Source organism: Loxodonta africana, chromosome 20 (genome assembly GCF_030014295.1).
Source record: "Loxodonta africana isolate mLoxAfr1 chromosome 20, mLoxAfr1.hap2, whole genome shotgun sequence".
Classification (NCBI taxonomy): Eukaryota; Metazoa; Chordata; class Mammalia; order Proboscidea; family Elephantidae; genus Loxodonta; species Loxodonta africana.
Genome location: NC_087361.1, coordinates 30,605,158 through 30,623,132, shown reverse-complemented (window position 1 = coordinate 30,623,132; position 17,975 = coordinate 30,605,158). Strand labels below are relative to the sequence as shown.

Sequence of the window (17,975 nt, the reverse complement as noted above, 5' to 3'; positions counted from 1 at the left end):
TAAAACGAAAGGGGTGCAAGCAGGAGTAGGGGACCCCATACCACCAAGAAAGAAGAACCACGAGCTGAGCGCTCTCTTTGGACCCAGGGATACTGCATGGAGAAGCTCCTAGTCCAGGGCAAGGCTGATGAGAAGGATCTTTCTCCAGAGCTGACAGAGAGAGAAAGCCTTCCACTGGAGCTGATGCCCTGAATTTGGACTTGTAGCCTACTAGACTGTGAGAGAATAAATTTCTCTTTTTTTAAGGCTATCTACCTGTGGTATTTCTGTTATAGCAGCACTAGATAAGACAGTCACTATGAGTCAATTCCAGGGTTAGCTCTCTGGAAGAATGTTCCAAACTAGCACAGTATGAGAGGGAACCCATGCAGAGTACAGCAGTCTTGCTGAGAGAAGAAGACACAGATCAGAGTTTGGAGGTGCTGAGGCAGCTAGGATTTGTAGGGCAGAGTACCTAAGTAGAAGGACCCATGTGTACAAAAAGCTCTAGAAATATGCATAAGTGTTTCTTAATTCTATTCCTGTTTTCTAAACTGTGTATATACAGGGTGAGACTCCATGCAGCTGGACAAAGAACTACCATAGAAATACAAATCTTTCAACAGCTGGGAGACATTCTAGTTCCTACTAGCTAGAATCAAGAGATTTCTTTCAGCATTAGAGACACGTACTAGAAAGCTTGGAAGAGTCATCCATTTATTAGCCCTAGACTAGACGCTACTCTTAATAAAATTTTAAAACAAGCCTCAAAAAGGTCAAGCTACAGCAGACAGGAACCTTAGGGGGTAGTGGGTTTATGTTAATGAGGGAAGAACAACTGAGAAAAAGAGTGTGAGAATGGTTACACAATTTGAAGAATGTAATCAATGTCACTAATTTGTACATGTAGAAACTGTTGAACTGGTGTATGTTTTCCTGTGTACATTCTCAATTAACAACAAAATATTTAGAAAAAAAAAAAAAAAGATCAAACTAACGTACATATAACTTTACAGTCTGCCAAACAAACTTCAGTACTCTTTAAAAGAAGAAAACAGGACCCAGCTCAATAACATGGTATTCACAAACCCAGGTACTGATTAAAAAAAAAAAAAATCTCCTTAAATCTCCAAGTTCTGTGATTTTATTTATTTATTTAGAGAATTAAATGAGATAATGTACATGAAAGTCCCAATGGAATGTCCTATGCCTTAGTAGAAGCAAAAAAATTGTCAGTTCTTTAATGGAGCTCAAAAAAATTCTGGGCTAAGATAACATAAATTTACTTTTTTCATGGGCTGTGGGAGTTCTGGCCATTAAGGCATTGGCATGATCATTCATCTCTTAGCTACAACCATAAAGCACTGTAAATAACTGACTTCCATCCAGCCTCTCAATCCTAAACTCCATGCCAACGAATCACAATCTGAAGCACAACTTTGGTCGTGTTAGTCTTCATTTGCCACTCACTGCCTATCAAGATTAAAGTCTAAACTCTGAGTGTGATGAATTTGCCCCTTTGAAACACTGACTCAATCAAGCATTAGACCCTACTACTTTTCTACATACGGCATAGCATAGGTACCTGGTACAAGTAAATACAGACAACATATGGGTTATTTTAAAGAAATAATGTTGTATATGTGGTGTCCCATGAATGTACCTCACACTTGTTACACCTTGGATTGTCTTACTTCAGATTCATGACCGTCCTTCAAATGCATCTCCAAGGGTAAATCCACCTCATGAAGCTTAACCTGTTTTTTTCCAACTGAATGCAACTCTCTTTCCCCTTTGTATCGCTTACAATGAATATATCCTCCCTTAAAGAAACACATAGTTGGAAATTAAAACTTCCTCAACAGGATTAAGTGAGGAGAAACTTCAAATAACTTACTAAAGTTTTGGAAAACTGAATATTTGAGATGGAACATGTTTTGTGATACATAAATTAATATTCTAGCCAAAGGATTATATTGACTCTTATTACACACTTTTTTAGACCATCAGGAGTTAATATCAATAACCAGGACCTGGTCAGAGGTGAACTGAAGGAAATGTTATTCATTATGTAAAACTGATACTTAGATGGTAGGTAAGTTTAAGCCTAACTGGGAACAATTACCATCATGGTGGAGGGAAACATATTTTCACTTTGGGAACAGATAAACCTCGATTCAAGACCAGTTCTGTCAAAAACCACCAATGTTATTAATACAAACAGTACTTTCTCTGATATGTTTCCCTCTTTTGTAAAATGGAGATGATAACAAAAAATTACTCTTAAGACTACTGGAAGGATTCATTCATTCAATTCATTGAACATATATTCATTAAATGCCCACTACAAATTAAGAGTTGATCTAGAAGTGCACAAAAAAATATGCATTTTACACTCACAGAACTTACATTGCAGTGTGATAAATAAATAAACAATTATGCATCTGGAATTCCCTATAGTGAAAGAGCAATGGAGAAAAATCAGGCAGGGGCTGGAGTTATGGAATAATGGGTGACTGGAGGGACTGTTTTACATGAGGTGATCAGGGAAGGAAATTCAATAATGTATGTCAAGTACCTAATGCATAAGAACTGAATGGCCCTTAATAAAGGTTATCCCTGTAATCATCCGCAAGGTTTTCATTGGCTGATTTTCAGCATTGGATTACTAAGTCTTTCTTCCTAGTCTATCTTAGTCTGGAAGCTCTGCTGAAGACTGTCCACCATGGGTGACCCTGCTAGTATCTGAAAGACTGGAGGCATAGCTTCCAACATCATTGGAATGCACAAGCCACCAAAGTATGAGAAACTGAGAGATGCGTTAATAGCTTCAAACATACCAATGATGGTGAAGGTGTACAGGACCAGGAAACATTTAGTTCTGCTATACGTAAGGTCTCTATGAGTCAGAGCCTTCCTGAAGGCAGCTAACAACAGTATCTGTGATCATCTGAATATCATGCCCTCCTGAAAGCCAGGTGAGCTCACCTGCACAGTTAGTTGGCCTCCCTGCCTATCCTTAACAAAGTGCTAAGAACAGAGCTTGAACCATGGAAACACCGGTTATTACAATGTTTTGTTTCTAAAACACTGAGAGAAAATGTTAAATATAACTGCCCCTGATTTCCCTGATGATTTCAACAGACAAGACATTGAAAGGCTATACAGACAAAGGTCTAACCTTAGATGTTTTAACCTGGAAGGCTTCTCTTGCACACAGAGAAAGGAAAAAAAAAAAAAAAAAAAACAGAAGACTGAAGACCCAAGGTACAACTGAGTAGGGTATCTTGCTATCAACAAAATGTGGGAAGAAAAATTCAGAAGTTAGAAAAAAATATGCCTGATCACTAATATAAAATAATGAAGGAAAAAAAAAAGCCCTCAAAAGTGAAAAATTCTAATATTATAAAACATCCCTATATTTCCTGGAAATAATCAGCACAACACAGCATGGTTTATTTGTCTACAGCATAAAGAGGGAATCATTCATTGAGTAAACCACGAACGATCTCTTCAGAACTTCAAAACTGCCAGTCCATACTCTGGAAAACAGCCATGTTTAAACAAGTAGTTTTGTTTCAAAAAAAAAGAACAATTTTTTTCACTTTTCACCTGCTTGTTTAAAAAGGCCATAAAGCCCAGATATCATTATTATGACAGACTCCAGGTAATTCTAGGGCTGAGATAAATAATCACCTGAATAGGAACTTTAAAACCATTCCACAACAATGTATCATTGCCATAAGCCAATTAAGCTGCCTTTAGAGCAATTCACAGCATCTCTAGATTTAAGACAAATTATCAAATAGAACTGTCCTACTTTAGAGTATGTTTGGATTTGGGAAGGTGAATGTTATAGGTGACTTAAGACCTAAATATTCAAGATACACTTAAGATATCCCTATGCACCGAAATTTTAGACATGTGGGGAATAATCGAGGCAGATAATACCGGGAACAAAGTTGATACAAAGACTGTAAATCCCGACCCGTGGGCTGTGCTCTGCATCAATAGAAACCTTTCGGCTAGACTGAATAATCTCCTAAACCCTATGAAAGAAGTTATATTTCTAGTATTCAAACTCAAATCCACAGATTAGATTGATACAGCAACTTTCTTAATCTCTTTTACAAAAGAGAATTAGTCAGTCTGAATTCCAAAGCTGACTCTACTTCCTTAGAAAGGATAGTAGATTTAACTGTTTTCCTTAATCAAGCTGAAATAAAGTTCCAGTTTAAACAAGGGAGGAATACTAATAAGGAAAGGGAAAAAAAAAGACTCTAAGAAAACAGTAAGCTATCTTAAGGGTCACCCAGTTTTACTGTGCAATTGTTTCTTTTGTTTAATGAAGGACGGGCTATAGCTATTGTTTGTTTTTTGTTGGTTTTCTTGCCGTTTTTCTAATTGCCTACCTCCCTTTGGTAGTTTGTTAAATGCGTATCCAAAATTTGCTTTTTATTATCCAACATAGGTAACAAATTTCATAAAATAAGTAAGACAGGCAATACAAAATAATGCTGTATTATTTCAATTAAAAATATTAAATGTTTTAAAGTGTTTCCTAAAAAAAAATCACAAAATATATCTTAGTTTAGAGTTTTGTGCTACACGTAAACATATTGAATATACCACCTCCCTAAAGACATAATAAATGGTTGATGTTCAACATATTTGTAGATTAAATACATCAATAAATTCATAAGTGAAATTACAAAAAAAGGTAGTTCCTTTTTATCAATTGATGCAGAAAAGGCATTTGACAAAGTTCAATACCCATTCATCATAAAAACTCCCAGCAAAATAGGAACAGAAGGAAAATTCCTCAACATAATAAAAGGCATTTATACAAAGCCAATAGCCAACATCATCCTAGATGTAGAGAGCCTGAAAGCATTCGCCCTGAGATCAGGAACCACCCAAGGATGCCCTTTATCACTGCTCTTATTCAACATTGTGCTGGAGGTCCTAGACAGAAAAATTAGGCTAGATAAAGAAATAAAGGGCATCCAGATTGCTAAGGAAGAAGTAAAAGTATCTCTATTTGCAGATGACATGATCTTATACACAGAAAACCCTAAGGGGTCCTCAAGAAAACTACTGAAACTAATAGTTCAGCAGAGTATCGGGACACAAGATAAACATATAAAAATCAGTTGGATTCCTCTATACCAACAAAAAGAACATCAAAGAGGAAATCACCAAATCAATACCATTTACAGTAGGCCCCAAGAAGTGAAAATACTTAGGAATAAATCTTACCAGAGATGTAAAAGACTTATACAAAGAAAACTAAAAAACACATCTGCAAGAAACCAAAAGAGACCTACATAAGTGGAAAAACATACCTTGCTCATGGATAGGAAGACTCAGCATTACAAAAATGTCTATTTTACTGAAAGCAATCTATACATTCAACGCAATTCCGATCCAAATTTCAACGACATTCTTTAATGAGTTGGAGAAACAAATCACCAACTTCATATGGAAGGGAAAGTGACCCTGGATAAGTAAAGCATTATTAAAAGAGAAGAACAAAGTGGGAGGCCTTACTCTACCTGATTTTAGAACCTATTATACCACCACAGTAGTCAAAACATCCTGGTACTGGTAAAACAACAGATACATAGACCAATGGAATAGAATTGAGAATCCACATATGAGCAGTTGATATTTGACAAAGGCCCCAAAACAGTTAAATGAGGAAAAGACAATGTTTTTAACAAATGGTGCTGGCATAACTGGATATCCACCTGCAAAAAAATGAAACAAGACCCATACCTCACTCCATACACAAAAACGAGCTCGAAATGGATTAAAGGCCTAAATATAAAATCTAAAACAATAAAGTTCATGGAAAAAAAAATAGGGACAACGTTAGGAGCCCTAATACATGGCATAAACAGTACACAGAACATTACTAACAATGCAGAAGAAAAACTAGATAACTGGGAGCTCCTAAAAATCAAACACCTATGCTCATCCAAAGACTTCACCAAAAGATTAAAAAGATTACCTACAGACTGGGAAAAAGTTTTTAGCTATGACATTTCCAGTCAGCACCTGATCACTAAAATCTACATGATTCTGCTAAAACTCAACTACAAAAAGACAAATAACCCAATTAAAAAATGGGCAAGAGATATGAACAGGCACTTCACTGAAGAAGACACTCAGGTAGCTAACAGATACATGAGGAAATGCTCATGATCATTAGCCATTAGAGAAACGCATATCAAAGCTAAAATGAGATTTCATCTCACTCCAAGAAGGCTGTCATTAATCCAAAAAACACAAAACAATAAATGTTGGAAAGGCTGTGGAGAGACTGGAACAAAACTTATACACTGATGGTGGGAATGTAAAATGGTACAAATATTTTAGAAATAGATTTGGTGCTTCCTTCAAAAGCTAGAAATAGAACTACCATGTGATCCAGCAATCCCCTCCTTGGAATATATCCTAGAGAAATAAGAGCCTTTACATGAACAGATATATGCACATCCATGTTCACTGCAGCACTGTTTACAATAGCAAAAAATGGAAGCAACCAAGGTGCCCGTCAATGGATGAATGGATAAATAAATTATGGTATATTCACACAATGGAATACTACACATTGATAAAGAACAGTGATGAATCTGTGAAACATTTCATAACATGGAGGAATCCGGAAGGCATTATGCTGAGTGAAATTAGTCAGTTGCAAAAGGACAACTATTGTATAAGACCACTATTATAAGAACTCGAGAAATAGTTTAAACATAGAAGAAAATATTCTTTGATGGTTATGAGAAGGGGGACGGAGGATGGGTGGGAGAGGGGTATTCACTAATTAGATAGTAGATAAGAACTACTTTAGGTGAAGGGAAAGACAACACACAATACAGGTGAGGTCAGCACAACTGGACTAAACCAAAAGCAAAGAAGTTTCCTGAATAAACTGAACGCTTTGAAGGCCAGCGTAGAAGGGGTGGGGTTTGGGGACCATGGTTTCAGGGGACATCTAAGTCAATTGGCATAATAAAATCTATTAAGAAAACGTTCTGCATTCTTCTTTGGAGAGTGGCGTCTGGGGTTTTAAACGCTAGCAAGCGGTCATCTAAGATGCATCAATTGGTCTCAACCCACCTGGATCAAAGGAGAATGAAGAACACTGAGGACACAAGGTAATTAGGGGCCCAAGAGACAGAAACGGCCACATAAACCAGAGACTATATCAGCCTGAGACCAGAAGAACTAGATGGTGCTCAGCTACAACTGATGACTACCCTGACAGGGAACACAACAGAGAACCCTTGAGGGAGCAGGAGAGCAGTGGGATGCAGACCCCAAATTCTTGTAAAAAGACCAGACTTAATGGTCTCACTGAGACTAGAAGGACCCCAGTGGTCATGGCCCCCAGACCTTCCGTTGGCCCAGGACAGGAACCATTGCCAAAGCCAACTCTTCAGGCATGGATTGGACTAGACAATGGGTTGGAGAGGGATGCTGGTGAGGAGTGAGCTTCTTTGATCATGCAGACACTTGAGACTATGTTGGCATCTCCTGCCTGGAGGGGAGATGAGAGGGCAGAGGGGGTCAGAACCTGGCCAAATGGACATGAAATAGAGAGTGGAGGGAAGAGGTGTGCTGTCTCATTAGAGGGAGAGCAACTAGGAGTCTATAGCAAAGTGTATATAAGTTTTTGTATGAGAGGCTGACTTGGTTTGTAAACATTCACTTAAAAGCACGTTAAAAATTAAGAAAAAAAAAAAGGCAGTTCCTTTTATTTATTTTTTGATCCATGGTGTTAACCGTAATTTTACCCAAGCAATGGTCTAATCTAACAATCAGTAAACTTTTACTTTATTATGTACCCTTTCAATAAAAAATGTTTCAACAAATACATATTTATTTACTTATTGTATGCATACATGTAGCAAGGACCCCTAGTGGCACAGTGGTGAAGAGCTACGGGTGCTAACTGAAAGGTCGGCAGTTTGAATCTATCAGCCACTCCTTGGAAACCCTATGTGGCAGTTCTACTGTGTCCTACCAGGTCACTCTGAGTCAGAATCAGCTCGATAGCAACGCGTTTGGTTTTTTGGTTTGATCAAAACTTCTATAGAACAATAACCCAAAAAAAAAAAACAAACCCATTGCCATGGAGTCGATTCTGACTCTTGAACCCTATAGGATGGAGTAGAACTGCCCCGTAGGGTTTTCAAGCCTGTAACCTTTACAGAAGCAGACTGCCGCATCTTTCTCCCTTGAAGCTGTTGGGTAGGTTTGAACTGCCAACCTTTAGGTTAGCAGCTAAGTGCTTAACCATTGCACAACATGACCTAGGTAATGTAGTTAATATGATTCACTTTTGTTTCTGCAAGTAACTCTAGTAACTCAAGACAAGAGCAAAATATTTTCTAACCTAACAACTGTCACATTAGGAACCCATGCTGATGAAACAGGGTTACTAACTGCACCAACGTGCAAGGTGTGAGGCAACAATGAGCATTAGCTTTACTGCGCTATCTCCTGTGACACTCAATATTCCAGCTTAAAGAAATACTCCAAAAGTAAAAGGCACTGATTTAAAGATTTAACAATGTTTAAGGCAGAACTGTTGGAAGCTCAACAAATCTGCAGTTGTCCTATTGTTTATCAAGTACATTTATATTGTGAAGAGCCATATGCAAAACAGAATTTAAAGCTGAGACCACAAAATAACATTCAGAATTTCTAATTCTAGAAACTTTATAATCTTTTGAGTGGCAGATTTGTCAGAAAGCTCTCTTTACCAACTAAAGAAAGGACAGCCCCCTCTCTGTTATGAACTGTCATTAGTAATTTAGCAGAGTTAGAAGGCAGTTCAGCCAAGTAGACAGAAAATTAAAACATGGGCAGCTCCTGATTGGAAATTTATTCATAGCAGGTAATGAAATAGCACAGTCAGGATCTCTGGTACTACGCAGAGTGAAATACTTAATTCTGGCAACTCTGATGACGGCACTTGAATCAGAGATTATAAATGGTGACAGGTTGTGACATAAAGATAGGATAAAAGTGAGAATCAGCGACATAGTTCTACAGAAAGCTGAATCTACATAAGACTTTTTTTTTCAAATGGTAAATACAATTATTTCAAAAATTATTACATAAGTTTTCAAAGAAAAGGCTAAGAGCTTTAAGCAAACCATGTGCCATACAAAAAATCCATTGCCACTGAGTAGATTCCAACTCATAGCGGTCCTATAGGACAGAGGAGAACTGCCCCATAGGGTTTCTAAGGAGCAACCGGTGGATTCAGACTGCTGACCTTTTGGTTAGTAGCCAAATGTTTAACCGCTGATCCACCAGGGCCTATGTGTGCCATAGTTATGTCTATTTGTCAATGTTGTTTTTAGCCACCATAGGCTTTTTATTGGCTGATTTTCAGAAGCAGATCTCCGGGCCTTTCTTCTTAGTCTGTCAGTCTGGAAGCTCCGTTGAAACCTGATCAGCACCATAGCAACATGCAAGCCTCCACTGACAGACTAGCTGTGGCTGTGATTGAGGTGAACTGGCCAGGAATCAAACCCTGGTCTGTCCAGTAAAGGTGAGAATTCTAGCATTGAGCCACCACAGCCCTAAATTTGCCATGCACCTTAATATTAATCAACATATCAAAGTTAAGGCATGGAAAAGAACTTATATTTTAATATATGAAATATAGAGTGTAGTTTCTGATATCTTCTGGATAAGGAACAAAGCCAAAATTTCAGGTAGTCTAGCTATCACTGGGGAGGGTGAAAGTGAAGGTTTGGGCTTACATGTGTGTATAAGCACGTAAGTCCCTGAGTGGCACAAATGGTTGGGTGCTCGACTACTAACTTCAAGTTAGGTGGTTCGAGCTCATCAAGAGGCACCTCAGAAGGTAGGCCTGGTGATCTGCTTCTGAAAGGTCTTGGAACCCAATGGAGCAGTTCTACTCTGCACATGTGGAATTGACTTGGCCTCAACTAACAACAGCAAGAACAAAGTGCTACTCACATACAACTAAATAAAAATGTTATTTACATTTATAAAGAATACTAATTTATATTTTGGATTCTGTATGCTTTTTACTTAGTTTTCAATTATCTAAAAGGCATTATTACTTCTATAAAGGAAGATGTATTTTTTTAAAAATTTGTCTACTTCAGCCATAACTCTCTACTACACAAACACGGCCTCAGCAAACAAAAACACTTCCAAACGGACAAGTATTTCCATACATCTCTTCTGAATTTGGAGTGGAGCATATTCATTTTTCGTGGTCAAAACATGTTAGAAATAGTAATTTCAAAAGACAGATCTAGAATCTGACTCTTGGACCAAAAGTTTATGGCTGACATGATGGTTTGACAGTTTCTGGACCCAGACATTAACTCACACTCCCTGCCTTTTGGGACTCTCGGTCTTGCAGTCACACTGCAAGAAAGCCCAAGCAGATTGTGTAGTGCTATACAAGGAGGAGAACTGAGGCCCTCTGGCCCATAGCCATGGCTGAGCTCCTAGTTGAAAGCCAGCATCAACTTGTCAGTCATGAGAGTGAAGTATTTTAAAAGTGGATCCTCCAGCCACCAAGTGAGCCAACCCAGCTGACACAACATGGAGAAGGAGCAATTGCTTACAAATTATTCCCAAATTGCAGATATCTGAACAAAATAAACAACTGCTATTTTCTGAAATCACTAAATTTGGGATGACTTGTTAAGCAGCAATAGATAAGCTAAGCAGCAACGAAGGGCTTGAATCACGAATGCTAGGATTATAAAAATGACTTCAGCAATAGACCAAAGTAATGTTAAATTAGATATAAATAATCAGAATAGAAGGAAGTAAGTGTAAAAGAAAGTCTGGTAGGTTTAATCAGACTAATATAAATTTTGTTAATGAAAGAGAAAATAAGCAGTTTCTAATAACTGCATAATTATTAGAAAATAAACCAAAGAGTTTCAGAATCTTTAGTATTTTATATATTCAAACACCTAAATATTAAATAATTATGTATCTAAATTAAGTTATATATACCGGTTTTGTAGAATTTTATCTATATTTTATCTACTGTGTGACCTTGAGTATAACCCACTGGAATTTTGAGATTGCCTCAAGAATAAATTTGATACATTGAACACTAATTACCAAAGACCAGACCAGCTGTGAGATAACATCAAGGAAACACATAGAGAAAGCAAAAGGTCATTAAAAAGACAGGAAAGAAAGAAAAGACCAAAATGGATGTTAGAAGACACTCTGAAACTTGCCTTGGAACACAGAGTAGCTAAAGAAAATGGAAGAAGTGATGAAGTAAAAGAGCTGAACAGAAGATTTCAAACAGCAGCTTGAGAAGACAAAGTAAAGTATTATAATGATATGTGCAAAGACTTGGATGGAGTTAGAAAACCAAAAGGAAGAAGAGGCTCAGCATTTCTCAAGCTGACAGAACTGAAGAAAAATTCAAGCCTTAAGTTGCTATATTGAAGGATCCTATGGGCAAAATATTGAAGTGGAAAGCATCAAAAGAAGATGCAAGGAATACACAGAGTCACTGTACCAAAAAGAATTGGTTGACTTTCAACCCTTTCAGGAGGTACCATAACATCAAGAACCAATGGTACTAAAGGAAGAAGTATAAGATGCACTGAAGGCATTGGCAAAAAACGAGGCTCCAGGAATTCACAGAATATCAATGGAGATGTTTCAACAAATGGATGCAATGCTGGAAGCACTCACTCATCTGTGCCAAGAAATCCATATCTGTGCCCATTCCAAAGAAAGGTGATCCATCAGAATGGGAAATTATCAAACAATATCATTAATATCACACACAATAAAATTTTGCTGAAGATAATTCAAAAACAGTTGCAGCAGTACATTGATGAGCAACTGCCAAAAATTCAAGCCAAAGTCAAAAGAGAACATGGAAAGAGATATCACAGCTGAAGTCAGATGGATCTTGGCTGAAAGCAGAGAATATCAGAAAGATGTTTACCTGTGTTTTACTGACTATGCAAAGGCATTCAACCATGGATCCCAACAAATTATGGATAACATTTTGAAGAATGGGAATGCCAAAAACCAAAACCAAACCCACTGCCATCGAGTTGATTCCGACTCATAGCGACCCTATAGGACAGAGTAGAACTGCCCCACAGAGTTTCCCAAGATCGCCTCGCGAACCCTAACTGCTGACCTCTCGGTTAGCAGCTGTAACACTTAACCACTACGCCAGTTTAATTCTCCTCACGTGGAACCTGTATATAAAGCAAGAAGGCGTCATTCAAACAGAACAAAGGGATATTGCATGGTTTAAAACCAGGAAAGGTGTGCATCAGGGTTGTATCTTTTCACCATATTTATTCAATCTGTATGCTGAACGGAATAATCCAAGAAAATGGACTGTATGAAGAAGAACACGGCATCAGGAGATAGATTCATTAACAATTTGCGATATGCAGATGACACAACCTTGCTTGCTGAAAGTGATGGGGACTTAAAATACTTTCTGATGAAGATCAAGGACTACAGCCTTCAGTAGAGATTACACCTCAACACAAAGAAAACAAAAATCCTCACAACTGGGCCAATAAACGACATCATGATAAATGGAGAAAAGATTGAAGTTGTCAAGAATTTCATTTTACTTGGATCCACAATCAATGCTCATGGAAGCAGCAGTCAAGAAATCAAAGGACAGATTGCATTCTGCAAATCTACTACAAAAGACCTCTTTAAAATGTTAAAGAGTAAAGATGTCCCCTTGAGGCTAAAATGTGCCTGACCCAAGCCATGGTATTTTCAACTGCCTCATACACATGCAAAAGCTGGACAATCAATAAGGAAGACCTAAAAAGAATTGATGCCTTTGAATTATGGTGTTAGCAAAGAATACTGAATATACCATGGACTGCCAGAAGAACAAATAAATCTGTCTTGGAAGGAGTACAGCCAGAATGCTCCTTAGAAGCCAGGACAGTGAGACTTCATCTCACGCACTTTGGACATGTTTTCAGGAGGGATCAGTTCCTGGAGAAGGACTTCATGTTTGGTAAAGTAAAAGGTCAGGGGACAAAAGGAAAACCCTCAAGGAGATGGATTGACACACTGGCTGCAACAATGGCCTGAAACATAGCAACAATCGTGAGGATGGCACAGGACTGGGCAACGTTTTGTTCTGTTGCACATAGGGCCGCTATGATCAGAGCCAAGTCGACAGCATTTATAACATCTATGTTTAATAATGTCATAACCAACAGTATAACGCTTTATAGAAAATATCAGTTCTCTAAAAATCAGAAAATTTAGATACTGATCGTACAAAATACATAGATTTATAAAAATCCATTTTAAATAGAAATGTATTTACAGAGCTATAAATTATAAATAGCATTATATGATATAGTCATACGATGTATGATATAGCATTGTAATACTGGCACAGGACCAGGCGGTGCTTCCTTCTGTTGTAAATAATATCGCTATGACTCGGAACCAACTCGATGGCACCTAACAACAACAACAACATGATATATCATGAAATAAAAAGTGATGATGATGATGACGATGATACTAAATATTTTTTACCAAAAGTGAGCACCTGAGAAAGATTAAGAGTTAATGGAAACATCCTTGAATAAAACTGTGCATAATACTTTCTCTTTAAAAAATTGGGTAATGTTAAATATACTTTGAGAACTCATGGTACAGAAAAAACACACTATAAAAAATATTATTTTAAAATAAAAATTTGTTTTATAACATAAAAATCCCTCCACCTTCTGTATTTCTTTTTCAGGCATAGTTCTACAGAAGAATTGTTTCATAACATAAAAATTTAAGCATTTAATGTATGTCTTTCTTAAGACAGAGTTCTACAGAATAGGCTCTCATTCATCCAAATTTGAACAAGATAGCTCAATTAATTGTATTTATTTTCCAGATTCTATTCAATAATGTAATTAGTGGGGTTATATCATAGCATTAGCACAAGCTCTGTCTGTTTTACTTGTTATGAATCTATAGTATAATAAAAGCAGTATTCAAAAAGGTGACATGAATACCAAATCTTTCACTGAGGGAAATGTGTAAGCCCCAAAACCTTGCCTTCTCTTATAATGAAAATCTGAGAACTAAAATGATTAATCAATTTGTAGCAATCAGAGTGATACAAGGCCTGGAACCCTGCCATATGCTTTTTCCTGTGTCCTTTCTCATTTACTGTGCTGCCTCATCTGATGTGAGTGATCCCTGTATTGTTATGAAATATGAAATAATGTATATTACACAAAGACCAAAGCAAAACTATTTTTGCCACGTAAAAGTCATCTGATTTATGCTAAGAATTAGGAATTCTTCATGTCATAAAACTATCTGCTGAAGCCTTCTACGCTGAGACTTTTTTAGGTATGCGTATGCTTATATAGGAAACCCTGGTGTAGTGGTTAAGTGCTACAGCTGCTAACCAAAAGGTCAGCAGTTCGAATCCGCCAAGCGCTCCTTGGAAACTCTATGGGGCAGTTCTACTCTGTCCTCCAGGGTCACTATGAGTCAGAATCGACTCGACGGCAGTGGGTTGGGTGGGTTATGCTTATGTGTGTGGTGACGTCTAAAAGAAACATTTGTTAAACTTTATCAGACATATTTACTGTAAAAACTTAGTTATCCATTACTTGGCACTCTACATTTTATATGGCTGACAAGGTATCTTCATATAGGGTAATACACTGAGTTGATAATATTTTGGATTCTTAAGATTTGCCTTAATATACCACTTCCACTTGGTAAAAGAGGTTAGAGATGTGCTGAATCTTTAAAAATATTTTCTCAACACTAAACCTTAGTTTATCTGTAAAATGACTGGAGCAACAGTACTTACGGTGTATAAGTAGAGTTTCTGTGCAGATTAAATAAAACATGTAGCTGACACATCTAAAACACTTGGCAAACTGCCTAACACATATTCCCATTGCCATCCAGTTCATTCTGACGCATAGCAACCCCATAGGACAGAGTAGGACCGCCCCACCAGGTTTCCAAGGCTGTAATCGTTACAGAAGCAGACTGCCACATCTTTCTTCTCCCTTGGAGCAGCAGGTGGGTTTGAACTGCTGACCTTTCGGTTAACAGCTCAGTGCTTAACCACTGCAGCATCAGGACTCACCTGACACATATTACATATTACTAAATGTTAGCTGTTGTTACAGCTATAAATTAATAATGTAACTACAATTAAAAACATGGTGATATTAAGAATGTGAAGTACGACCTAAAAAAAGAGCCTACTTAATGTATATCTTTCTATTAAAAGGAGATTCTTCTAAGGTTAAGTCAACCAGATAATTTAAGTGGTGTTTATAAGATATTAAAAATGATTCACATTAAAGCTTTTAAATGGCAATATAATATATTTTAAGTGGCAAAGGAGTCCCGGTGGTGTTTGGCTGTTAACCAAATGGTCGGCAGTTCAAACTCACAGGAGAAAATGTAGCAGTCTGTTTCCATAAAGATTACAACCTTAGAAGCCCGGTGGGCTTCTGTAGATTCGCTATAGGGTTGTTAAGAGTCAGAATCAACTCTGTGGCGATGGGTTTTAAGATCTGTAAAGCTGAAATTTAACACAACTTACCACAAATGCATGTGCTATTTCTACAGTTCTATTAAATATTTCTCATATCATTTAAAAATACCAACATTAAGAATATTAAATACTAGTAAAAAAAAGAAGTACACATACAATGAATTTAGTATAATTTCTTAAAATTACTTTGAAACAGAAAAAACATTTCCATAATATATGTACCTACCTGGAGTAGGCAAACAATCTGCTATCCCAAAGATCATGATTCCCTCTAGGTCCAGAATGAAAATAGCAGGAATCTGTCCCATCAAACATATTCAGTCCATCCTCTGAGTTTTTTGAAGCATGACTGTGTACCACATCTAAGAGAACGATAATGCCCATGGAATGAGCTGTGTCAACCAGTTCTTTTAGCTCTTCAGGTGTCCCGTAACGACTAAAGGTAAAGAATACAGCAAAAACAAGAGGACATCAAAGTTAAAACAATCAATCTTTTAATATACACCAACTGTTTTACCAGTGCAGCACTAGACATTTTAAATATGCCAACACCGTATGACACAATTCTTAGACACAAGTCAAAGTTGCTTAACATTTGATATGAAGTAAATTTAAAAAAAAAAAAAAAAAAAGCAGTCAATAAATAAAAATAGCAATTTAATTCAGGCCATTAAATATAGATTGATATCTCAACCAAAATTCACTGTTCGAGTATGTAAACAGTAAAACTCTGTTCCTCTATCCTCTGAGCTCCTAGCTAGTCAGCAGTGTGTGGTAGTTTCTGCTTACATACCTGAATATCCCTTTGGGTGTGTATGGCTGGGGTAGGCGTGAGAATGCCCTTAGTGTCTTCACAGAGGCCTTTCCTCCTGTATATAGTCCCAAGCCAGAATGCCCTCAGGTACCAGTGGGCCAAGAGATTTGTCCTGTCTGCAACTCTTCAAGAGGAAAAGGTGGATAACTCACCCATCAATAATATGACCTGTGTATGTGCTACCCCTTCCTCTCTTTACCCAGCCACCTAGATGCTTTTACGCTCAAGAGAGCAGCATTGTCATAAAGCTTCTTTCATTCATTCATTTATCCATTAATACATTTCCTCATCTAATATGTATTGAGTTACCTCTCATGTGCCATTGAATTCTCTATAATCCGGGGATATAACAAAGAAGAAAATATACATCACTACCCTATGGAATTTACATTCTAGTTGGGAGATAACAAATGATTAAGCAAAACCTGCAGAAAGTTACAGGAAAGCCCAAGATTGCCAGCAGCCACTAGAAGCTTAGAGACAGGCACAGGACAGTTCCTCTGTCAGAGCCCTTACAAAGAAACGATATAACCAATACCCTAATTTGGACTACTAACCTCCTGAGTTGTGAGAAAATAAATTCCTGTTCTTTAAAGCCACCCACTTTGTGGTATTTTGTTATGACATCTGTAGGAAACGGAGACAATGTCTACATGCCACCATACTGTCAGCTCCATAAGGTAGAGGCAATGCTGGGCTTGTCATATGTTAGGACTTAGCATATGTTAAAACTCATAGCATGGTTGAATGAGCAGGTAACTATATGCTGTGTGTGTGGGCTGGTGCTGGGGAAGTGGGGGGAAGGCTGGTATGCCTATGCTCATGTGTGCTTCAGGACATCCGTATTTGAATGTGTTAGAACGATGTTGTTGAAACCCGCAGCAAACGGTCGGCTAGAAAGGGACTAAAATGAACAGATTTCAAGACCAAGTTAAATTGTTCTTTGCAGTCATTCAAATCAACAGCATCTTCAATTGCCTAGAACTCCATGGTGTCTTTCTACCCAGATGTCTACATTCTTTGGATTTCAGCCTGGGAGGAAAGGCAGCCCTTTTATGGGTTGTATATGTCCTACCAAGTGCCTCTCCATCACCTTCCTACATGAGTCAGCCTCGGTTCAGAAAAGGAAGAGAGCTCTGGCAATAATGCCTTCCCTGGGACACAATCATGTGCCCAAAGCTGGAGCCTCCAAACACGTAATAATTTCTGGATATTCTTTATCAGAAATCATTTCAAGAAAAGCAACCTCTGAGGCTGGATTAGAACAGTCTATGATCGCAGTAAAAGAAAATGCTCAGCTTCTATTAACTCTGTTAACACTAACATAGGTTCCAGACCATTGCTTAACGAAAAGTAAATGCACCATTTTTTATTTGCTCAAAATGCAAATGACTGGAGTGAATCCTTCATTTTACCTTGAAGCTGCAAAGAAGCTTGTGATCTGGTAACCAAAACTTGCGTAGTAAGCATGTTCCATGATTGCCATCAGCTGAATGCAGTTGTAGCCTATTTAGACAGAAATTAAAAGCCACACACATTAAAATAAATAAATAACAGATCCTATAAAAATATCATCCTTGTTCCAAAGACACTTTAAATTTTGCA

At 37.5% G+C, this 17,975-nt stretch overlaps 1 protein-coding gene across 1 annotated transcript in view; it reads right to left on the bottom strand.

Annotated features, from left to right (window-relative positions):
- Nucleotides 1-17,975, bottom strand: part of GBE1 (1,4-alpha-glucan branching enzyme 1) — a 307,590-nt gene that overhangs the window by 134,251 nt on the left and 155,364 nt on the right. Inside the window, exons 6-7 of the mRNA XM_023548170.2 lie at nucleotides 17,786-17,876; nucleotides 15,783-15,992 (exon numbers count right to left, since the gene is read on the bottom strand). Of these exons, the coding sequence (XP_023403938.2) occupies nucleotides 15,783-15,992; nucleotides 17,786-17,876 (301 nt within the window). The remainder of the gene's footprint in view (nucleotides 1-15,782; nucleotides 15,993-17,785; nucleotides 17,877-17,975) is intronic.